We start from the raw sequence: 26184 nt of genomic DNA, 5'->3' as shown, positions 1-26184 counted from the left end.
CAGGGAATTGAAGCACAAGCAAGAATCAATCTCTCAGTTGTTCAGCTCATTAATCGTAGATACGTTTGCCAATTTACCCGCCGCAGTACAATTTGCATAAGATTACCAACTGGGTCAGCAGGGTTTGTGCCTGCAGAGCGTTTTTGACTGAGACCAGTGAAGGATGTTGGGACTTTGAAGGAAGACTGCACTCATCAGCAACACACTGTTTGAATTTAGGTCAGAACACGGCTCCACCTTCAGCACTGCAGCCCCGTTCAGAGTTAATTCTCAAAACAAAGGATAATAAAGATGGAATGGAGCAAGAAAATAGAGGGCAACGGGTAACATTCATAATCTGCTGATGGACTCAATATTGTTTACCCGGAGCTGCACCTCCCCGCTTCTGATGGAGAGCCGCTCGTTTTCTCTGGTTTCGGTTTAGATGGAGGCGATAATCCTCTTCGCTTCCCTTGCTACTCAGGTTTATCGGTCACACAGACATCCCTCCAGAGAACTGCTTTCATTAATACTAACAACAGAGCCAAACATACAGATTCCAGATACAGCATGATGGACTGGGTATCTTATCCACTATTTTTAGGCCTAATTTCAGGTAGTGTTTGTTCTTTTGTTGCTGAAGATGCATATACCTTCTGTCTAATGTAATTTTTTCTCCTGCTGTTTGCTTAAGTCCACATTTGATCACAGCTATGAGCATCAGCACATTTTATTGGGATTTTATATCATAGACCAGCACAGAGTTGTTCATAACAGTGAGGCAGAAGATAACCAGTCCACTCCGTAAAAATGCAGCTGAACATCTCAGAGGAACATTTCTTTATGTCGGCGATCAGATTTTCTGAGTTTCTACAGTGAGGGAGGCAACCATATGCATATTATGGATTCATGTTGATAAATGCCATATTGTTCTCAAAATATATATTTCTGACACAGTCTCTTAACAGTACTGATTTTCTGACCTTGCTCACACAAAATTGTGTGTGTGGGGGTGTACGCGTGTGTGTGCGTGCTGAAATGTGTTTTGAGGCTTAAGAGCTGACTAAGTGATTGGACCAATTTGTTCTGCAATCATTGGGGTCTGTATGGGATTTAAGGTATCAAAGAGGAGTAAAGGAGAGCTAATCAGAATCTTTCTAATTTTGTCTCGGTTCTGTTCTTCCTGGAATCAATTTAGTGCTTCACTCCTGGAGCTTTTTGTCTTTTTACAATCAAGTTTCTGGAACGAGAAGCTGGTTTTTGCTGGATTTTAGGGTCACGCCTTTCAAATATTCATCTTAGGTGTCCTCACCTGTTTTGAGCTGAAGGTGAATGTGGGGAGCGCTGATCCAGGTCGCCACGGGAACCAGAACCGCCTTGACCAGCGGGGTGTGCTGCCTAATGTCAGACAGCAGTTTGTCAAAGCCGTAAACATTAAGAGCTTCGACAACCATGGAGGAAACGTAGACAGTTTTCCCGCTGGTCACGTAGTAACCCAGAGTCAGGTTGTTTGGGCTGCAGTCGTCTCGCTCCACCTGTGACGGAGACACATTTTCAATAATTCCAGCTAGACTACATCTACACCAGGCTTATACTTTGCAGCTTAAACTAACACTGAGGATTTTTGAAAAAGCTCACTTTTAATACAATATGTCACCTAATCGCTTGCTAACAAATTATTGCTTTTACAAATGCAACAGTGCCACATTTTTACCTAAAAATTCCTAGAAAATGAATGGAGCTGAAGCATTTTTAATGACTTACTGTTTCACTAAGCTATACATTTGGGCAACGTGACATTTCTAAATCAACGATTATATTAGTTGCTGTCATTGAAGGATCCATCACTGTGAGCTGTAGCATCTTGAACTCAGGTTTGTGCTTCTGTTGTAATAAGACTCCATTCATCTGTGTTACTATGTTATTGGCCTGCGAAGTGCAAACGCCTGACACCTGAAATAAAACATCCAATAAATGTTGTAACCCTAGCTGTCAATATTAATATTGCACCATGTGGTACTACAATGAGGATTTGCAATATATTGAGCAGCAATAGCATAACCTTAACCACTTCTCAAAACAGGACTGCCATTCAGTGAAGGCAGTGCTGTGTTATTCTCCATAAATGAAGCCAATCAAATAAAACAAAAAAAAGAAAACAGAAACCTACTCTTTCCTCCCATCACAAATGGAAACAAAATGTTATTTTCTTTGGTTTTATTATTTTTGGCACATTTTTATTTGCAAGAATGCACATGATGGGCAAAACCAGCGAATTTAGCGCTAATCGACAATACATCTGTGTTGTTTATTAAACTGGTGTTTATTTTTCACACATTCTACATTGCAATAAATACTTTGTAAATTATCACAAAGAAAGATTAATGAGAATATATCTGAAAAAATGTTGCTGAAGCAGCTGTTGATAGTAAGTGTTATAAATGCATCTAGTTTTTAATTCAGTGAATAATTAATTAAATAATTATATCACTGTCTATTACTGTATTACGTCTCCTCTAATCAGATGGAATTAAGACTGCTTTTAAGTAATGAACACTTTAAGCGGATCCTGCGTTAAATAGATGATAAATAAATGGAAAAGCAGAATATTTCCACTTGACTTGTGAGCCAAGCTGAAGAGACTGAGATTTTCTCGCTGCTTTTAAAATTTTATTTCATTTGCACATCTTTACAGGAAGTTTACATAAATGTGTGCCTGTGTATGGTTTACAAAAAAAAAAAAAAAAAAAAAAAAACGTGCTGATGCTTGTTTTGTCTTGGAGATATTGTGCTGTTATTTTATTCAAGGAATATGAGTGCTAACATCTGAATTAGACTCATGGAGCTGTCCTGTGAAACAAGACACTATATTTGATTTAGATTTGAAGGTACAACCGTCATTGTATGAATATTTATAATTCTTGGTTTCATTTCGGTTTAGCTCTGCCTTGAGACCAAATTTCAGCTCGATTCTTCAACAGTTAGACTTTTGGCCACATCCTGAGGAAAAAAAAAACACACACACACACAGACAACAACTGTGGTGAGTCAAAGGCTGTATTTCTGGAACTTAACACCACCCACCTTCATGTACCCTCAACCTTCAACCACACTGAGTAGCTGAGGTTGTTGTTGTTATGGATTTTTTCCCCCTCTCTCTTACTCTCTCTTTCTCCACAACCATCTTTTCCTCTCCTCTTTCTCTCCCTGAGTGTGTGCTGGCTGCTCCTGGCTGATCATTTAATCTAAAACAGACATCCTCTCGGAATGAAACTGCATCCCAGCACCTCTCCTTATGCAGAGTCCAAGTAAAAACTTCAGCCTCATTTTTTTTCCAAGCAACTCTTTAAATATTTTTCAATTATGCTCAGCCACTAAGTCTTATATCCATAAAGCCACCTTTGGGTTTTGCATTTCATCAGAAAACACAAAAAGAGGCAGTTGAATCTTGCATTTGAAGTCTAAACTAAAATGTAATAAGCATAAAATTAAATATTGTTGGTTTCTTTCAGATGTTTTATTTTTGTCTGTGGGGGGTGTTTGTGTTAATCTCCTTGTGTTTTTTCTAAACCGGCAGCTCTAAGGGAACACAGTGAAGAAAAAACCTTGATGTATGATCCTATTTAACATTTTTTTATTGTACCTATGCTGCTGAGCTCTTGAGGCTTTTGACCGTTTTAGATTTAATCAAAAATATGTTGACTTTTTTATTTCTATTTCTACTGTTTTTCTGAATTTTTTTTCCAGTTTTTTTAGTGTTTATGTATAAACTACATGAGTCCTTATCTTGGTTCCTCACCCTCCACATTATTTGTTCTTATTTGTCTATTTCATACCTTTTTTTATCTTGTTTACACTTTAGCATTTATCAAGCTGTCCATATCTATCAACCACAAAATGGAGAGAGCCAAATACCTTCAGACAACGTTTATAAACTCCGCCTTTCATGTGAAATGATATTCTCAAAACTTACAGATGGTTTTAGTAAAGTCAATGCATATATAATGCACATGGTGTCACTGATACTTTAAATTATTGGCATTAGAGACATCAAAAACAGCTTTGCATGCTTTTATAGCATGAAATAGGAAAGAAATATTTAAAAGATCAGTAAAAATGACTTAATGTTTCTCTTCTTTATATCCATTCTAAGTTATGCAATAAACCACCTGCTAATTAAATAGAGACCACCAGTGCTAAAACTACAAATACTAGACAACAATACTAAAATGTTAGTACATTTTGAATTTCTAAACTCCATATTAAAGCTGATTGCTTAACCGTTGTTTTGCATTTCTGAAGAGGACTGCTGAATTTAACAAAGGGAGCCAGAACTGACCTCCTTTGCTCCCTGCCAACAGCTGACAGCTGTAAAACTGCCCAGTTTGGTAAGTAATTATGGTTAACAACATTGTTCAATGATGCAACACATTAAGCATCGCTGCATGCTAATTTCATGCTGTTTAACAAACCCGAATCACATAGAGGGCGGATTTTGCTCATCAACATTGCAACAGCATCCAGGCGTTTTTAAGATTTGAACTGTTTCTATTTCCTGGTTGGTGTTTTTCGGCCTGGACAGATTAATTTTGACTATCAAGCCGCAGTCTAGGTTTTCAGTCGGAGACGATGAAAGCTGAGGAATGTGCCTGTGTGTAGCAGGGGGTAGATGAAAGTGCCGTGGAGCTTAGAGATACTGAGTCACTCCCCGCGAAGGCTCACAAACAACTGGATAAAAATAGCAAAAGCAGGAGGATGAAGACAGAAGACGGACAGAAAGAGAGATGAAGAGAGGCAGGTGGACAGACAGAGGCAGACAGCCACAATGAACCGACTAGTACAACAGGCAAGACAGACATGTTGGCAGAAAATCGATCTAGTTGGACCAGGGGTGTAATCTCATCAGAAAGATGAAGCGGGAGAGCAATATGAGAGATGTAAATATTGAAATATACATGAAAGGAAAAAGCTGATAATGATGGATTGAGAGGGAGGGAAGAGACCAGATGGAACTATGTGGTTGACACAGGATGAAAACAAGCATTATGTAAGAATGGGAGTGGGATGTGAGAATGGTCTCCCTAAATGAACCCAATATCACCTAATAAACAATACCACATATTCATTTGTCACCTCTCTCTATATTTATCTCCTGCACCATTCATGAGTCTTTGTCAGGTAAAAAAGAAAATCAAGACAAACAACTTAAATATAGAAGACACGAGTACTCAGGACAGATAGACCAGCGAAATGGCTTAAAATAAAACAGGTTGTTTTTTTATCTCAGTAGAACTAAATGGAAGCACTTTGACCAAGAGCAGCAGCAGAGAAATGTTACAGGAGACAATAAAGAACAAAACCTCATAAATGTAAAATTTACAGTTATAGATAAAAGCCAAAAATAAGCCCATCTTTACGCTCCTTAAATCATCAAATACTGTCCAATCCCAACAGCTGTTCTTCTTTGAATCTTCAATATATGTAAAAAAAAAAAAAAAAAAAAAAAAAGCTTTTACAGGAGTTCTGGATGTTACAGTAAAAAGCTGTAGTGGTCATTTCACTGAGGCACTTGGACTACGCATTGCACTCACCTTCACACGCTGATAGTGGAGAGCTGAAAAATGTATAAAAAGATTAAAAAAATGGTTTTTTTTATGACATAACTAGTTCATTCTCCAGTCAGTGAGGGCACTAGAGAGGTATGGCTGAGGTAAGATCAACACAGAGGTTATTTCTCACCAAGTTTTATGACTTCCAGTCATTCATTCTCAGAAGAATAATTAGCTGATGAGAGATTTACATCTGCAGTTTGTGGGCAGGCATTTTGACTAGCCAATGATATTCTGATTTGTGGTTAGTGGCTGGTCTTTTATGGTAGCGATTATCCAAGGGGATGCCATTTGTGAAAGCTTCATATTGATACATGTATGGATTTGGTTCAATAACGTAATTTTTTTTTTTTTTTCCGGTTTGATGATGGAGGTTTAACCCACTTTATTGAAACATTACAAATTTTGACCAAGGAAGGAAACAATGAAATATGAAGCAATCTTAAACTGATCACATTAAAAACTATTTTACACTTTGGCTTTCTATACTATGTATATGCAATAAATATTACTGAAAATTATTTTCCTGCTCCCTCCAGTGATACCTGTCATTTAGATAATAATGTCCCAGCAACACTGGATGTGCTCACTAGTTAACAACCTGTATTTCAAAGCCATTGGCAAAGTTTACTAGCTTCTGCTATGCTTTTATTTGACATTTCACTGAGTCATCCTAAGATTCGTAACACACAGAAGTTGTTTCCGTCCTCTAGCAAATATTCTCTCTTTTTTGTTTTGTTTTTTTTTCTTTTGACACAAAAAAACTGCATATTATGTTTTATGCACAATAAGCTGTGCAAATTAGTGTTTGCAATTTTACAAATGAGAAACTAGTTTTTATCGTACACTTGACAACACGTTTGATTGATACTGTAAAGTCTGTATGTAAGACCTTTGTTCTCAAACCCACTGACCAGGCCAAGTCAGTGGGTTTGTCACAGGATCAAGACCTTTTGATTATCAGTGAAAAGTCGCTCGGTGTACATGAAGCCGCTGGAAACACTGACCTGTGCAGAGGCTTTGGAGTCATTCAGGGCTCTCTGCAGAGCATGGCTCAGTCCTTTTGAAAGGTTCTGCTTTAGGATCAGGTCCAGGCGATTCCTGCGCAGCTCCATAGACAACACTGTAAAGATTTAAATAAAAAAGGTTTAAGTAAAGAAGCTCAGTACACAATAAAGCTGGCTTGGATTTGACTTTTTTTTAAACAACAGCATATCAGCAACTGAATTATGATCAAGGAGCTTAGTTCATGACTTCAGATTACAGTCTTCTTGCTTCTGAGTGACATAACATACATGCAAATGTGTTCCTCTACCAGTTGTTAGGTACTGAAAAGAAAATGAGTGAAAAAGCAGCTAATGCCCAAAAACATGTTTGAAAAATCTTTAAAAAGCTTTAACGGCTCTTCACCAGAATCATTTTAAACATTAAAAAAATACACTGCTTGTGTTCAAAATGTGAAGAAAGTCACTGATAATTCAAGATTGCATTGCAGTGTAATTTAAGAATATGTTAATTATTTCAAAAGGGAGGTAATATTCTTTATAGATTATTTATAAAAATGCATTTAACTTCTAATAGAGATATTAAAGTCTCCTACCTGTTTTGACCCAGAACTTCTCCGTCACATTGCATGGGAGAGGCATTTCCTCAGCACTGGTGGTGGAGGGACTTTGTGTGGTTGTTGTCAGAAGTGGTGTAGTTTGAACTGGGATGAGCATAGTGGTGGTGGGTGCTTCTGTTGTGGTGGTGGTAGTCGTAGTTGTTGAAGTGGGGATGGTGGTAGTGGTAGTGGGAGCAGCAGCAGTAGTAGTTGAGGCAGTGGTGGTTGTAGTGGGAGCTGGAGTGGTGGTGGTGGTGGCTGTGGTGGTTGTAGTAGTTGGGGGAACAGTAACTGTGCTGGTGGTAGTGTGGGCTGGCATGGTCGTAGAGGTCGTTGTTGGAAGAGTCGCGGTTGTTGCGACGAAGAGCCTTGTTTCCTCTGTGGGTGCAGCAGCTGTGATGTTCGATAGAGAAGCCTCTGTGCTCCCAGGAGTCGCTGCCTCCTGTGTTGCCATCTCTGTGCTATTAACAGTAAAGCTGGTCGTTGAGGGTGTTGTTGTGGTTACTGTTGTCAGCTGAAGGCTGCCATCGGTCACAGTGTCCTGGCTGGTGTTATTTTGGGCTGTGATGGATTCTGGTGGTGTTTCTGTTCTCTTCGTGGTAGAAAACGACACAGTTGAAGTGGTGGGTGTCGATGGGGTTGTCTTTATGGTCGTGGCTGCTGTAGTTGTGTTCTGTATGGGGATCCTGGGACGCACAGGCATGGTGGTATTCCACTGGTGGGTGGAGAAAGGGCTTGTTACATTGGGAGGAAGTGTGATATCATGGTCACCCACTGTGGACAGGAGAGATTCAGGTACAGTGGGAAGATCCCACGCTGGTAGGCCACTCACTAATTCATCTGAAGGGAAAAAGAACATGGATAAGTGAAAAAAATATTAAATAATTTCTAAATACAGTGTTTTGCTTCAGATAGGTTCAGAAAACTCTGCAGCTGAGTACAAAAGGTTTCTTGATTTAAAATGTCCTGCTATTTTACATACTTCATGGACTCTAACAAAGCTTCCCACCATACTCTGTAATGGTGACCACATATTCATCCATTGTTTCATTCCAGATTCACCTGTAGAATTGTAAGAAGAAAAGCTAGAACTAAGACACCTGTGAAAAGCTTGTCACCAATACATACCTTAAATTATTTTTATCATGGACAAAGAATCCTAATCAAGATTTTCCTTTTTCTTTTTTAGACATTCCTGAAAAATGCCTGTTTTTGTCTTTACCTCAATAGGACCTGAACCTTTGAGGAAAAGAAGATAAAAAGGTTACTTTCAATGTCATTGGCCTCTGTCTCTACTTTCCAGCTTACGTACTTTCCCTTTAAATGTGTACCTCTAACAATTTCCAAGTCTTTACTTACTTCTTTTATTTCCTGATTGCTGAATTATATTCTAAATGCAGTGACACACATTTATCCAAACCAGATTTAGGATAACAACAAACCTATCAAGCCTCAGTTGTCACTTTTATTTGATTTAAGTAACATAATTTTTTTTTTTTTTAAAGTTGGTAGTTTTTAAATTGCCTACAGAGTATTGAATATTAACATGTCAACCTGAAAGACACTTTTATACTAGGATGGTGTTTTATCTGTCTACATTGTAACTGCAAATGCATGAGGCAGGCTACCATTCATTTTCAAAAACACCTCCAGATCCAATCGTATCCCCCCGATACGAAATCTGGGTTGTGGAATCAGTTGAAATGCTTGGAGACACACTACTTTCTCCTGCACATTCTTCAGAAAGTTAAATATTTGTATAATAATTACCTTATTATTAAGGCGAAAATAGACACAGGAAACAGAGCGGGATGGAGGTTACGAAATGGGACATGATGTGATGATGATGATGATGATGATGATGATGATAATGATGATGACGATGATGGCAGCAATAAGTCTAAGATGATAAAATTTACTGATGATAATAAAGCTGAAAAAACACAATCACAGTGAATTAAATTCAGTTCAAGTAATTCAATTAATAGGAATTGTTAATATTATTACAAGCAATCTATTAAGATTCAATCACTGTTCAAAATAACAATTGGTCAAGCAGAAATGATGGATGTGTGTGAGACTCGATGCTGCGTGACCTCCATACGTTTCCCTAGAAGCTGCGGAGGCGACTAAAGCATAAACTGAATCATGTCCAACTGAACTACAATTGTTCTCAGACGTGTCGTCTGCAGTTTGCTAAATCCTGATAATTACTATAGAAAAAGACTTGGTTAATAATTAATTCTGTTACAAAACACAAAAAAGCAGCAATGTGTCATTGGGATTTTATTTGACAAACCAACACTGACATTTTTCCAATAAATATCTACATCTGTAATTTTTGTCACATTATTAGATGGTGGATTAAGCAGTGATATTTTCTACAGCTTATGATATTGTTTTCCCCTGCTGCTCTCTGTCACCAATGTTCTTTAACAAACCTGTCAGACTTTCGCTGACGAGCTAAATTCAAATTCAGTTTGCACACAGGGAACACAGCCATTTTAAATTAATTGTCTGTAATAAATGCTAATTAAGGGCTTCAGATTAAAGAGGCTGAATATACTAATAATTTTTTAAGACTTACTAGTTAAAAAATACTTTAAACAATTTATCCTTTTCCACTTCACAATTATACCCTACTTTCAGTTGGTCTGTCATAAAATCCCAATCAAGGATTGTGCCTCTGCTGTGCTAAATTGTAAAATTCAAATTAATACTTTTGCCAGATCACTGAAAAAATATTACCCACCCAAACTATAGTTGGTTGAAGAGTTGTTGGTTCCAATAACCACAGACAAATTGGTGGATGGTGGAGTCTGACTCGGTTTTTTACTGGATGGAGAGGAGGGAAGAGAGGGTGCTTTTGTTGAGGAGGAAGATAAGGCCTTGGATGAAGAAGAGCTTTTAGACCAAGCTGCTTTAGACAGCAGCCCTAAAGGTTTTCTGACTGCTGGAGTTTGCAGCTCTGTCGTCTCAGTCAGCACGCTGAAAACCGATGAAAGGGGCGCCTGCTCCCTTTGGACCCCTCCACTTGTCCTCAGCTTCTCCTGCACAAGCATGGGAGCTGGATCTTCGGGCACGCTTGGCAGCACTTCCTCCTCTGTGTCGACCGGCCTCCATCCCGCTTCAGCCCACGCTCGAGTTTCCGTCATAATCCCAGCCTCTGCAAAGACTTTTCCATGTGCTCCTGCACTCACTCCTTCCTGCGTTTCTGTCCAGATTGCAGTTTTGGCCTCTGCAAACACTTTTTCCTCAGGCCAACGTCTGAGTTCAGCATCAGGACCTGCTCCAGGAGCAACATCTTTAACCCCGTCTCTGTCTCTAAATCCAGGAGTCAGGATTGGGGACACTGTGGGGTCCATAGGTATGTCACTGTTCTTCATTGACACATAATGGCCTTCCTCAGCTGTGAGAGACAGAGAAAGAGAGAGAAGGAAGGAAATTCATGTTTAATTGGGGCAGTTTGAGTCATCTGTCAGAAAGGAGACAAAGTGACTCCCTTCAGGACACACATCTGGAAACCTTGAATCATTACTCCTCATAAGGTCATTCCTACTGTCCAACTGTCAGTGGATTTAAAATTGCCCTGCTTGCACCCAGACTCTTGAGGAAAATACATACACACATAAAAATATCCACATTGCTCCCCTGCCTCAGACGTACGGATCCAAAAGGATTAAAACTGTGACTGCTGGAAAAATAGTAATACTGTCAAAAATAGGTCACTTATGTTTTAGAGGATAAAGCATGAGGAATTAATTTTCATGTTCCAGGATCCATAAATTAGGACACAAATGCACCCTCGTCAGCCATGATTTCACAGATCCTAATCATATCCTTTAGGTTAGCCACACAGGCTTGTGAATTTATTATTTCCAGAGCAAACACAAAAAGTATGGCCCTCAGCAACAAATGAGGACGGAATTGGTTCTCGAAGCAAATGGAGGTTTTGGCTATTTGTGGGCCACAGACGTAATTTTTCATTTTGTAAATACTAAAAGATACATGAAAATGGAGCAAGAAAGAGAACATCCTGTCAATGAATTTAACAACATACTCATGAAGAATTTTGAAAACTTGGCTTGACTGAATGAGGCAATTAACGCATTCAGCCTCAATCGTACCCTGAGTTGGTGGAACTGAAACATGAGAGATTGCAAAGCTGACCTTACTTGAAGTTTATTAATTGTCTCATTTGGATTGAAAATCTTCTTAAAACTTCAACAGGAAACTTCAATAAAAATAAAGTTTTTTACATATAAGTTAAAACTGTCACTATGGCTTGACAATAAGAGACATAATCTGGGAAGGAATCAAACTTCTCTGCTTTCTTCCTGTGGTTTTAATGCCATCGGTAGAAATACACCACTCCAAATAGTAGAAATGATACAGGGTTTTCAAAATTCTGTATAAAGAAAAATGTAAAATCTACAAACCATCTTTTCTGTGAAGGTCTTACAGGATAGTTTGGGAACAATAGTGAACAAAAAGCATCATGAAGACCAAGAAACACAGTAGACAAGTCAGATAAATAGCAGTACGTTTAAAACCGGGCTAGGTATAAAACATCCTAGAGAGAACTGTTCAATCAATTATCTGGAAGACTGAAAGAGAATGGCAGAACTGCACCCATACCAAGACCAGCACACAGACGGGCTGGGCCACATTAATCAGAGAAGTAGCCTAGTGGGAGAATCTGTCAATATGACTAACTATTAGGTATGCATATCACACAGCTGACCTTTGCAGAAGAGTGGCATAACGAAATCCATAAAAAATCCTATTTGCAGTTTGCCGCAAGCCATGTGGAGGGCACAGCAAACCTGTGAAAGGAGGTGCTCTGCCCAGATGAGACCAAGCTTGATGTCCAAAGTTGGTAGATCTTTGGACATCAAGAGCAAAAGGTGGTTCAACAAACTACATGCCAAAATCCCTATAAAATCTTTTAAAGGTTGTTGCAATGTGACTCGATGTGAAAAAGTCCAGGAAGTATGGAAACTTTTGCAAGGCACTATTGAATCTGTATTTAAAATTTCAACACCTCATTTCCTTTCGTAAATGTGTCAATGCGCGCCAGTGTGTCGCACAGTTCCCACACTCCCTGAGTCTCTGCAGAGGATCGTTTAATTAAAAGGAAGTGAATCTGAGCTTGAGAGACTTTGCAGAACAAGCTTTGTGCCTTGCTGCTGCACATCCTCTGAAAATGTGCTATAAAAACATTTTAAACATCACGGCATTAATTATCATCACTGAGCAATATGTCCCTCGCCACACCACGTCATAATATAAATGCTATTAGAAGAGGAAACTAATCCACTGACTGTTTGTGTTCAGGCTTCTTTGGGTCCAGAGCGGTGATTTAGTCACTTTTAGGGAGTAAAAACAGACGAAGTTAGAAATGACAGGGGCAACAAGCTCAGGGCAATATGGGGTAAGTAACATGCCAGCTAGATTTAACCTAAAAGTCATCCTCCTGCTAATACAGATTCATCAAATGATTTTTCTTTAATAATTTAATAAGAAAAACGGCACAAAAAGTAATTTTTGGGAAAGAAAACAAAACTGCTCTGCATTCCTTAATATTATGTATTTGACATGTCAAATACTAGTAGTCTGAACAATTGTTAGCCATAATAGTTGACTGTATTTCTCTGTGCTGAAGGGGGAATGATCATGTGACTCAAGGTTGTCAACCAGACAAGAAACATGGTTCTAACAAAATGCTAGCGTTGCTTAGTATCTGCTCAAGGGAATGACTTCTCAGGTTCAAACAGATAGTAAGTAATAATAATGTCTTTCATTGTCTCTATGACATTAGTGACATTATGTCTTGGTCATGACAGCAACTCCTTCAATAACCAACAGCCTGTTTCCACTGGGAATAGTCAATTACAGGTGGGGATAAAGAAGGATGAATGGATAAAAGGTGAGAATGATGGAAGTAATCGATGCAATGAAGGACTGCACTGTTGGGATTGTTTGCTCAATCAAAGCCACCTGCTCTGGCTGAGAGCAGCATATGCGACTCCACTTTCAGACCTCCGAGAAAGCACTAGGAAGAAGGAAGCTCTACTGAGATAAAATATGGACAGGATGGATGGATTGTGTAGGAGAAAGGGGGGATTAAAGGTGGCTAAATGTGGATCTGAAGTGCATTAGCTTTTTGGACAAAACATGAAGGACATATTTTGCCTATTTCCATGTGAGAACATTCGGCTTACACCAGATTATGGGAATCACAGCATAGAAATGATGCACAAAGCGCTACAGGCCATTTACAACGCTTTTAAGCTAGAGTCATATTATGCCTTGACCAAGGCGTCTTGCCAGCTGGATGTGATGAAACTCTGCTGCATCCCTGCCGCTGCCAACACAAACCTGTAAAGCCTTTACAGCTCAGTACAAGTCATCTGACTATTCATATTGGTATTTTTTTGGTACAGTTATTACTGCACTGGTAAATGTTTAATGTCTGAGTGCATGGACTTGTGCATTTTTGTTCTGTCTTTTTCAGTTTGAGCCAAACAGAGCCGATCCAAGTAAACCGCTACAACAGTGAGCAGAGGAGGTCAAGTGCCAAACACACAGGAAGTGTGAAGGTAGAGCTGAGCCAAACGGTCGGGGCTGTGAAGCTCTGAGAGAAAAAGTGAGGAGGGGGAGTGTGGTTGGTTCAATCTGCCAGATAGCCATCTGGTGTGGGCAGGTTTTCATTTCAATAATTAGTATTCCACGCGGCAGACAAAAATAATCTATATCTTAATCACAGAGCCGTGCCAGTTGAGATATATCTACAACTGCGCCAGCTTTTCTTGTATGATTTATGACAACAACCTTCAGTACAGAGGGTGTCACATAATTCATGCATCAAACCGTGGGTTCAACACTTTAGTCAAAACAAAAATAGAGAAATGAAGCACAGGACGCAATAGCACCTTTTTGCGCAGATGCAACTGTTTTCTGTATGTTCATCTTATTTCAAGGATGCGTGAGTAGTAATTTGGTGGAAAAAAAGAAAAACGGCATTTAAAAGCAAGAAGATTAAAAGTTTCTTTCAAACATTACTTTTTATAACACAAGGAATCTTGAGAATGGGGGATCTAAACTATAAACTAAAACAGATTTTAAACTAAAATGTGTTTAAAGTTCGACTGTTTAACTCTTGCTGCTCAGAATCATTCATGTTTTTAGTTTACTCTCTCAAAACATTTAACATTTTGAAGACTTGAGAGTCAGACTACATGCACAAGGGTATGAAATGGTTTGTTCACTGGTATGATACTTGAATGTTTAAGAGTCTGGCATTAAAAATGAACTTCCACATCATTACAAACAATACTTACCATTAATCATATGACTTACCCAATCCTAAGGTAAATTCACAACGTATATGTCAAGACACACGTGCTACAAAAATTTGGTTACATCATGAGCAACGCACATCCCTTACACATACATAGTGCTACAAACATCTCTAGATAAGATGGCTTTAAAATAAATACAAAAATGACCACATTTCCAACCTCTATTAAAAGATTTGCGAAGATCCTCAGGGTTTTATGTAAATAAATTAGTCATATTTGTCCTACATTTTTCTACAGTATTTCAAGGTGCACACACAGTTTAGCTAGAGTAGCAGTCCTGATGGTAGGTTGGAGCACTGAAATGTGTCATGGTATGAGAATCAGTGGGAGAAATGTCCTTTGGCAGAATATTTTGTTAGGCCGTCCAACAGGATGGACAATAATAACATTTTCCTGCAACTATTCAAGGCCATCCATCCATCTGTGGAGGCAGACAACAATTTAAAAGGATTTGATAATAAACCAATACATTTGAAATTTTTCAAGTGATAATGAATGGAATAAAAAGCATAATTTTACTACCAGTAATACTTATTTAGTACTTAAGAAGTGCTAGAAGGTTTAAAGATTCACTTTGAAAATGCTAGATGTGATATGAAGCTTGTTTGCTTTCTAAACAAAGCAGCTTTGCAAAAAACACAAGAGATTTATCAGTTTCTAAAAAGGCAGCCAGAAAAGTTTGAGAAGTGTAACAGCCTCATTAATACACACAAGAGTTGCCAAAGTGTAAGAAAACTGCCTGGCAACAACAAAACCTAGCCAAAGTGTTAAATGAGTGCCAAGAAAATCTCACACAAACAGAGCAGACAATCTAACACTATGTTAAGTTTACAGTTACATAAAATAAACATTTTACAATGAGACTGGTTTATTTTTGAATACCTAACAATCAGTCACTGTCAGCTTCAATTACAGTGAACAAAGAAGCAATTGGACTTAAAACTTACCAAAAATGTGATAGAGTTTTAAAATATGGACAAAGAAGAAGACAATATAAAATGTTAAATGTACAAAGCAGAAAGGACAGACAGATGGAAGGATTAAAGCAGCACTTCTCACCAAAGAGTTGGTTCTTAAAAGACAGGTTTCCAGTTCTAGAACCAGCACTTTTGGTGGAGCAAACAGAATACTTCTGCCTGCTTTAAGTCCATTAAAATGCACAGATAGTGGTAATAACCTCTAATCATAAACAGTGCATAAGAGTTAAAATACAACTCATATCCAAATTGCATAAAAATGTTTTAGCTTTCATTGTTACATTCTTAAAGGGTTGAACAGATACATACTTTTTCTGTTAAGATTTGATTGTTGTTTGTTTGAAGCTAATTCTTTGACATTCAAAATATTGTTGAGTATACAGCACTTTTATTTATAAATAAACAAATGAAAAAGGGGTTTTCTCAAATCTATTTTTGAAATGCATGAGTTGGGACATCACCCCAATTGTTTAGAATTTGTATGTCTTAAATCTTTGGTTGCTTTTTTGTGGCATGTAATAAAGGCCAAACAAATGCAAAATTAGGCAAATCATACACGGAGAAGTGTAAATGAAATAACTTTTGATAATTGGGGAAATTAGTCGTTTTGATTATTCAAAAATGGATGTGGGAAATCTGAATGGGAAAAAGAACTATCACAGAATTTAAAAAGACCAAAAAACAGCAATGAATAAAAATATAAACTCCCAAGATCCAAAAGTGTGTTTTTAATGTGTCGGGCAGGAGTGATATTTATGGTGTTCCAGTATATTGTAGCACAAAAGTCGCAAAATGCCAAGCTGAAATGTCATTTCTCACAGCTGTTATGTCTAACATTTTGGCTGCTCAACTAGAATCAGACTCAATCCAGATAGAGGTGGCACAATGTCAAACAGTTTTTGTTGTTGTTGTTGTTGTTGTTGTTGTTGTTGTTGTTGTAATTGTCAGACCGTTTGACCCAAAAGCCGGGAGAAGTTGCCTTAAACACAAATTCAAAGACAACCCGAGCTTTTTAAAATGCTTGCTAACATGTCTTTGATTGTTAAATATCCTTTAAAATCAAAGGAAGTGAGAGAAATAAAGGAGATGTATATGTAACCCTCATCTATGTGCATTAAAGAAAATACCCAAAACATAAAGCAGCTAAACTCCTGACAAATCCAAAGTCAATCATTAAAGAAAAGGCAGCAACACCAAGACGGGACCTATTTGAGGCAACACAAATCAGCTGCTCTGTTCAGCATGACAACAAGGCTGCCTCCAATGCTGGGTTTCCACAGCAACCACAGGGATGCTGTCACCGGGGTAACCATTACAGCAGATGGAGAAAGAAACACAGCGTTCTGAACTTAAATCATGTCTGCCCTGCCTGTCGGATATCACCTTGAGATGGTGCAGAGAGCTGTAGTGTTTGTTGAGATGTTATCAGACCAAGCGACAACTTTCGACTTTGTGAACGAGCAGAGCACAAAATTAATCTGTGTCACACAATAAAACATGGAGAAAAGCGGAGCAACAGTGAATTAGTGGACTGCTGATAAAATGAATCATCTGGGAGCGTGTCCCATTGTTATTTATGTGACAAGTGACAGACGAGCGTTGACTTCCACATGATCACAATCACCCTCAAACACTTTACACACGTCTGATTAAAAACCGTCTATATGCTCATCTGCTTATGATAGGCTGGAAAAGTGGACATGATTTTTAAATGAGAGCTTGACACGTGCTGGCAGCACTATTGAGATAAATGATAAATGGAGCCACAAATTGTGTACTGATCTTTCTAAATAAAACCACAAAGGAATAACGTGGATTCGTCGGTTGCATGAACACAACAAAGAGCGGCGACGTGTCTGCCTTTATTTGATCTCCAGTTCACCTTTATTCAGTGGAGACACTCTGACTGAAACTGGAACTAATAAAATAAGCTGTGTATTACAATTAGACTTCAAGCAGTGGGACCTTCTGTTTGATGTGGATGCCTGTGGGCTGCGAAGGCTCCAACCACCACTGAGTGTGCTACATTCAGATACATAACTCTCCATGCAATATACATCAAACCACAAAAGAACTGATGCTACATGAAGCGAGAGGAACGATAGTAGTTTCATCATTTTTCCACTGCTGACGTTTTATCACACCCTGGCATAAAAAAAAAATCGAATAAATCGATGTTCACAAATTAATTATGCATCAGTCTTTTGTAGGGATGCACCAAGAACTCAGAAAAGAGAAAAAGAAATGTACTGCAGGTTCTTTGACAAATACACTAGTTTTGAATTATCCCCATTTATGCATCATAGCATATGTCTCCTTATCTGAATTTTGTTCAGTTTGAAAAATATTCATCCAAGTACAGGTTGTCAAATGCCTTTTTAGTCAAAGAGACGATGGGGTTTCTATATAACTTTAAAACAAAGATCTGCTATGCAATCGATTGGTTCTAAAGCTAAAATCATAATAACTTAAAAGAATATCTAAACAAAATAAGTAGAATCCTCCATAACAAACTCATGTAGCTATGCATGTTTTAATCAGTCATTAAAGTGGACTAAAGATACTGAAACAAAGTTAACATTGGTCTCTGACAATAAAAGCAGAAGTATAAGAAACTTCTAATTGTTGTTGAAAGGCAGAAATTATGATGAACTCTTACACCATTCCCCCCTGTGTTCACTATAAGCATGCATGTGTGTAACATGAGTTAATTCTGAATTTCTGAAACATTTCAACAGGAAGTCCTTTTATTTAGAGGAAACTTTATTGCCTTTTTATCTGACATATGTAACACTTACCTTCCTGTGTTCAATTTGGCTTTTCATATACAATAAAGCAGATTATATAAGGTTTAGAGGAATTTGTTCTCCTTTAGTGGAAGTATTTATAAGATTATTAGCAATGCATGAGGTAAAGTTTCAGGATTAACTGTAACTGATTGATCGTGGATGACAGCTGATCAAATACACAAAGCATCGTCAATCAAATGCTCAAATGATAAATATTTGAGAGTCAAAAGACGTGAATTAAGAGACCGGTGTCAATTAGTGTTTGTGGCATTTACAACCTTAGGCTGTAGTAAGGCTGAAATGTAAAAACATGCACTATTAAAGCTGTACTTATGTTGAGAAAGGCTTATTCTAATACAGAAAATATCTCCTGTGGGTTGCTCCTATTTCAGGTTGAGCCAGGATGTTGGAGGTCAGTATAAATACAGGTATACAAAAGCTATAGCAGATTACTATTGCAAAGCAGTCAAGAAATGTCAAAAAGTTGGCAGCAAAGTCATATTAATATTTCCTCGTAGGCGTTGTGAGAATGCCAGGTGACTAACAGGAAGAAAAGTAGTTCAGGGCAGTCAGGAGGGATATCCACTATTATTTTCTAGTTGTGGCTGCCTGGCAGACTGCCTCCATGTTGCTTTGCTTCTCATCAGGCATCTGGCATTGTCTTAAAACATTTAGGCAGCCTGGCTGCTACTCACTCCTACTGCCTGGCCTCCTGTGAGGTTTTAATATGTTGCCCTGCTCCTCGCAGAAACCTGTGAACTGTAAATGTGAACAGAAGATTGGAATGGTGTGTCTGTATCACAGGGTTTAGAGTTAAAGGATGAGAACGCTGCTGTTGTTTTGAGAAATCAAAGCAACAGCGAATTTTGGCCACAATTTATGGAGACGAATCTTCAGGATACTAACAGTTGCAATCTATTAGTCTATGTTAATGTAATGTAAATACACAAATTAACCAACACGTCTTTTCTTTTGTCTTTTGTGATCACTGCACGACGAGTGAATAACGTAGTTCATGTGATGATGTTTATTGGTTTGATTTTCTTTCTCTTCTATGCTTTGCAAACCTTTTTCGGCTGAAAGTTCAATCCACAATATGAGCAAACCCCAAACTTTAATCCATTTTATTTTTTATCTTCACTGATTTTTATCCAGTGACGCAGTTTGATCAGCTTACTTGTGCTTTATAAATAAAACTGACACTGATATTGATAAGTGGTCCGACAGTTATAAGGAAGAATCAAGAGACAGCAGGTTTAAAGAATATAATGTAAGTAAGATCTTCATCAGCTTCTACAGAGCATAAAATTAGATTAAATTACATCATTACTTGGTCACGGCTGTGACATCTGCAAAGCATTTGCAGAAATGGCCAAACTGTGGTTAAAATTTGTAGTTGTGATAGCATTTACATGCCCAAGCCACAGAAAAAAAAGGCAACCTGGCTTACCTGCATACTACATTACATAAACTACAGATGCATAAAAAGCAGATGCTGAAGGACTATTTATCTAAGACTGTGTATCTTTATATGCCACAGACACACATGATACATGTGATACAGTGTATTCAATCTATTATTTGAGTACATTTATTGAGGAAAAGCTTCCATGGTAAGAAATAAAGATTTTTAGCAAAAACACATGTGCCATCAGGATTTCCTGTCTTTTGGCCACTCTTCAAAATGGGAAAGACAAGAGCATGTTGTTCAAGCAACTATGTGTTGATCTTTAACAGACAGGAAATGGCTACACAGATAAAGCTATTTACATGAACCTGCTCTGATTTAAAATCAGGATAATAATAAAAGTGGAAAACAAGTGGAATAGTAACAATCAAAGCTAGACAAGAACTAATCTTTATCTTCCGACCATAGAAACCATTAGGCAGTGTCTACACAGAGATTAGTCTTTTAGATATCCTGGAAAATTTATGTTTCCTATCATACCATCACAATCGTAAATTTGTGGTTTGACCAATTAGAAAATTAGCCAAAGGTGCTTGATAGAAAATTGGTTTTAAAGCATTTGAACCTATGCCACTTGAGGAATTCTATGTAGAGCCCTTTTTACAGAAAAAGAAGGTTTTGTTTATGTTAAATGCAAAATGTATATATTTTTACTCCAGTTTTGGTTTAATTGCAACTTTAATTGCAACTCTGAGTATTGAGTTTTGAGTCTGTACTCCAGTCAGTGATTAATCAATTACTTAATTAGCTGACAATTATTTCTGTAACACATTTATCATGATTAAACCGATTCATTGTTTCAGTCCTAAATATGAACAACATTGAGTTACAAATGTATAAATACATAATTGGTCTCTCTAAATTCTCCCTAGGTGTGCGTGTGTGTGTGTGAGTGGTTTTGTGTCCTTTATGTCTCTGTGTTGCTCTGCGACAGACTGGAGACCTGTGCAGGTTTGACCCCGCCTCTCGCCCAGAACGCAGCTGGAGATAGACACCAGCAATCCTCTTGACCCCTCTAAGGGACAAGGGTGAACAGAAAAATGGATGGATGGATAGATGCATAAATTCAATTATCAGTTGGCAGCAACAGAAAGCCTCTAAAGAACACTGCGAAATAAATGCTCTAGGTTACTGTACAGTGTGTTTCTATCACACATGATGTTCACAGAAAATGATTTGCCTGAAAATAAATCCCGCTCTAAGATGGTAGACAGCCGAGACGGCTGCTCTTTTCACTGTTTCGCACAGTAGACGGTCCCTGATGACTAAAGCCTGCTGCACATTTAGGCCACAGTTATTGCAGCTATTTGTCCAACTCAGTTCAAGGATCATTGGGATAAAAACTCAGAAAAAGCTGTAACCCTTTTTCTTAACTCTTAGACGTAAAGCTGGGGAAACATACTGAACTGAGAACAGCAATGAAATGGCAATTCTGTGTTTTCCAAGCTTTCAGTTTATATTTCAGTCACATGTGCACTTATTCACGTTATTAAATGTAAACTGTTAAATCCGCAGACAATTTAACAATCATATTTACTGACAAAGCAAAACAATCTTCTCTCACCAGCCCCTTTGTAAGGCTTCGGTAGTGACATATTACACCACCTTTTCTCATTCAGAGCTGCTTTAATTCTTCACTGCATGAATTCAGCAATGTGTTTGAAACATTTCTCACATACAGGGTCCATGTTGTTAATATTTATGAAGCTGATTTGTTGGCTGTACATCCATAATGCAAATCTTCTATTCCACAAGATCCCAAAGGTAATCTATTGGATTGATACCTTGCTAGTGTGGATTAATTAATTTTGTTAGGCCAGCCACCCTAAAAAATCGACTAGATGTAGAACTCAAACACTTTCACTCAGCCCATAAACAACTTTACTAATTTAATAGGATGTACTTCTTTTCTTTAATGTAATTTTTCTTAAACTGTTTTCCTGTTTGTCCAATAACGCCCTTTAAATTATCTTGAGCATTATTGGTGCCATTGCAAACAACCCCTTAACTGGATCTTAAATCCAGATAAAAAAAAATGTTGAGCTAATTGCATTGTGTGTTGTTTTTATTATTTTGATTTTATATTTATGGGAAGTTTGATTTCTTTAAATCATTCATGCATGTCATACAGTATCTGTTTGACTCAATAATTTTATTGCAGAACTTCCCAATTTTAGACACAAGGGAGATAATTCATCTGCCAAGTATATTATTAATTATTCTGTACACATCGGCTCGTATTTCTGTCATGTTCCTGCCTCTTCTCCTCTGGTCTTTAAACTGAAGAGCACAAACACTAAGAGACACAAGCTGGGACCTGAGTTGACTCCATCACAGCTTTCATTTTTATTATTCCATTATTACTTTACTACACCAGGCCCATTTATTATACATTCCATCTTCTCAAACCACTGCTAAAAGGCTCTCAACTTTACAATACAGCACTGGGACATTATTCTCTTTTCTAATCATTAAAATATCACTAGTGTTAGTGTAGAAAATTGGAGAAAAAGATGCTAATAGATTCCCATTACATAATGCTTTCTAATCCACAATCTCCTGAATTGGTTTCTACATGGCATCAAAAGTTAATGTCTTCTTAAGGTCAGAGATCTGACCAGCAAAAGGTTTGGTATTGAGATCTGGTCTGTGCTTCTTTTCAGTAAACCAGTGGCAATTTCTGATTTCTGTGAGTCAAGGCAACATTTCTGGAAATGCAGAAAGTATAAATTCCTATGTTAAAAGTGGCAAATAAAATGTCAAAAACAAAACCGTCATGCTCTGTGGTGAATGGATATATTGTGAGAGGATATTTGCTATAACCAATCTTTTGAACAATCAATTTCTCAGGAATCACAAAGACAGAAAACTTGTGCTTAGGTGCAAGTGGGAAATTACTTGTTCATCTTTCCTTTCATGATGATAGCTGACAAACCAGGGTATCGTCACCACCTATTAAACTGAAATGAAAAAACGTAAACTATTAAGTCACATTCTGCCTTGTAACTGACCCAAAAAACAGCATAAACACAAATGTGACCACATCTGCAAGGTCCTGTGGTGATTGCACACACTCTCACAGAAACCACGTTGAAGCCTTGATCTTAACCAAAACAGCTCACCCCCACTGAATATGAAAGTCTGCACTTTAAACAATTAGGGATTAATGCCTCGCTATAAACCGAGTGGCTCCATGGCTGTTTTTAAATAGATGCATTCAGGAAATAATCCACTACAGACACACAAATATGCAACTAAAATGTGTCTGCCACACAATGAACTCCGAAGCATGAAGCGACATGCAGGGGACAAAAACTGTTACATCATCTGCCTATGTCCGTTTACCTTGGCGCGCGCACACACGGACCAACACTTATTTTGACGATAACGCGTACCGACGCACAAAGCCGAGCCACAGACAATCACAAGCAAACCAACTCAAAACACACAAACAAGTAGGGCTGCGACAGAGTGACACACAGATGGATGCGGAACATTAAAAATTAGCCCACTCAGGACTACCGGGGGAAAATACAGAGCACAAGGAACAAACCCAAACACACAAACACGCATGCCAGACTGAATCCCATCTCTCGGTTCATCTCCCACTGCCAACCTGCTGCTGCCGCCGCTGAGGCCTTCCTCGCGTGACAACAAACTATATGATGAGAGATGATGACGGATCGCAGTGGAAACGTTCGCGAGTGTTGCTATGGGAGTGTGAGCATGACATAAGGATGATAGATGAATTGCTTCTCTGCTCGTTTGTTTCCCCGTGTACTTCAAAAGGCTTCCAACTTAACCTCTCCCTGCAAGAAAAAGAAATGCGGTAATGTGCTTGGGATCTAAGGAGACCAGACGGCAGCAGCTCAGAAAAGAAAGAAGAGGAAAGAGGAAGAGGTATTTGTTAGCGTGTTGATGGATCTAAGCCCAGAACTAAGATTTATATTCTACTTAAAAACAAACAGGAAGCCAATAAAAATGCCAGGAAATATATGAGACGCACATTTGGATCAGGTCAACAATTTCACGGCAGAGCTGTGTAATCCGTGCAGCCAATTCGATGGTGAGTACCAATAAATCAGGAGGGCCATCTCACACTAAAGGCAAGATTTATCTCAAGCAGGCTGGAAATAGGATTCAAAAATGACTTTAAACAAATGTAAATTCAGAGCGCTAAAGGATCATTTAAGCACTGTGAGAAACTTAATCGTGTGGACAGATTCTCCTTTTTGGTTACCAAAAAAAAACAAGAATGGAATGATTATGCAGAGCCACATATGCTTTGATGAGTGACTATGGATAATCTTGTAGTATAGATTTTTGTTGGATCCCAATCTATCACCTCGACTTAAGATCCTGTAGTAATTTATTTCTCTTACGATTAATGTTTGCTAAATCAAAGTGTATGAGTGTGGTAAAGGAGTCGTGGGAAAATGATGTAAGTATGCCAGACATGCGCTGATTTATTAAGCCTATCTAAAAAGTCATCTATTCAAAGAAGCAAATCATCAATTTAACATGAAAGTAGAAGAAGTAAATACTCTAAAGACCAATCTTAGCATGTATGCAGCAAGCAGATGAAATCCTACATGTTTGTACTTGGGTGAGACAAAAACAATCTTTCAGCCTTCAGATCAAATATAACATAAAAAGAAGATTGTGATTCATAAAAGCATCTACAAATAATATCTCAAAATAACTGGATCAATTCGAAACAGCATGATTCCCTATTCAGATTATTAAATAACTAAAAATATCTTTTATAAGCTTTTGGTCATCTACGTCTACAGAACAGTACACACTGTGGCTTGTTTTATTCTTAGGTTTCAATTTTAAACTCCAGTGAAGGTGAAATGGAGAGCTATACGCTACTAGATTAATAGGTGTCTCTGCTTAGAGCTGATATATGTCACTAGGGGAAATAAGACCCAGCTTTATTGCATCAGGACTTTAATATGAAAGCCATGAACGTAGGAAAACAAAGTCTCGGTGTCAATTCGCAGTTGTATAGGGCTTCAGGTTGGTTTTATCTTCTGTTTTAGGAAAAATCTTAGAATAAAGAATAGGTTTCACTAAGCAACAGAATTAGATATTTGGTCAACTAAAAATGTAACAATAAGAGCAGTTGTTTAATGTACCTTCGTGTTTAAAGACTAATTAGGAACAAGACAAAATGCTAAACATTGGTGTTTTTCAAATGAAAATTGGATCTTTGTTTATAGTGGAAGTCAAGATAAATATTACTAAAAAACATTGTTTCCAGCTAATCACAAGTCATCATTAATCACTGACGCCGTCGCCATCGCAACTTTTGTTTTGAGTGGACATCCTGGTTGTTTTATTGATGCCAGAATTAGATGGACCAGACCAAATGTAACATAACATCATCATTTTTTGGCAACTACTGATTGCACTCTTGGTTGGCTTGCGCTAATGTTCTTTCATTTAATTTTTTTAAAAACTGTCAAAATGATTTATTTCCTATAAACATTGACGGATGATACATAAACACATATCTACCAGCCAATGGCTCTAGAACATTTTAGATTTATAAACATGATGTGCCTGTATGATTTTGTGTGCAGTGTGTGAAGCTTTATTGATTTCCCAGAAAATAAACAAGCCAAAACGGCTGCAGGATGCATCATGTGACGCTGAACAAGCCAGCAAGTAAGCTAAGTGCATCCAATTGGCCCTGAGGCCCTGATGAGTGTTTGCCCTTAATGTGTCCCCTGTGGTAGAAAATGTGTGTTCAGTGTGAGCACACAGTGCCATTTCACTTCTGACCTTAAAAAAAACAAAAAACCGTCAGACACTAATCTGATTAAGTGAAGTCAGAACCATGTTTTACCGCCAGCTGGTGACGAGAGGATGACGACAATAAAATCTGCTGTTGTCAAAAAAACAGGAGTGAGAAAATAAGTGCTTCATTAATTAGTCACCACCCATTACATAACTGTCTGGACCACAAAGTCAAGTCCACACGCACACAGAGAAACATCTTCTCCAGAAGCTTACCATCTGCAGGATGACATAACTGACTTCTAAAGGCCGTCAAAACTTCACTTCGGTCTTAATTATGAAAACAGTCTAAAGATGCTGATCTGCTTCATCAGACTCACTTCTAATGTGTTTACAACTGACCACCCTCCGGTCTTCACTGTGAACGTCATGCAGAGCCAACAGGCCCACTGGCTTTTCAAATATTTCCCACTCACAAAATCTAATCTGGGTTGCTGAGTGCTTACAGCTTCCTAACACCTAAACTAGGTCTCGAACAGCATGTCTGATTATGCACAGTGATGAATATTTTATGTAGATTTCATCTTTTTTTTTTTCCTCGGGGCTAGTAAAAACAATGCAGAGTGAGCTCAGTGAGGTCAGTACCGTGC

At 38.0% G+C, this 26184-nt stretch overlaps 1 protein-coding gene across 2 annotated transcripts in view; it reads right to left on the bottom strand.

The window, feature by feature from the left end:
- Nucleotides 1-26184, bottom strand: part of kiaa1549la (KIAA1549-like a) — an 88472-nt gene that overhangs the window by 50470 nt on the left and 11818 nt on the right. For both annotated transcript variants that reach the window (XM_044125163.1, XM_044125164.1), the window contains exons 2-5: nt 9944-10600; nt 7189-8031; nt 6596-6711; nt 1292-1514 (exon numbers count right to left, since the gene is read on the bottom strand). In XM_044125163.1, the coding sequence (XP_043981098.1) occupies nt 1292-1514; nt 6596-6711; nt 7189-8031; nt 9944-10600 (1839 nt within the window). The remainder of the gene's footprint in view (nt 1-1291; nt 1515-6595; nt 6712-7188; nt 8032-9943; nt 10601-26184) is intronic.

Source organism: Gambusia affinis, linkage group LG08, assembly GCF_019740435.1.
Source record: "Gambusia affinis linkage group LG08, SWU_Gaff_1.0, whole genome shotgun sequence".
Taxonomy (NCBI): domain Eukaryota; kingdom Metazoa; phylum Chordata; class Actinopteri; order Cyprinodontiformes; family Poeciliidae; genus Gambusia; species Gambusia affinis.
The sequence above is the reverse complement of the archived record's forward strand: the minus strand, read 5'-3'. Positions and strand labels throughout refer to the sequence as shown.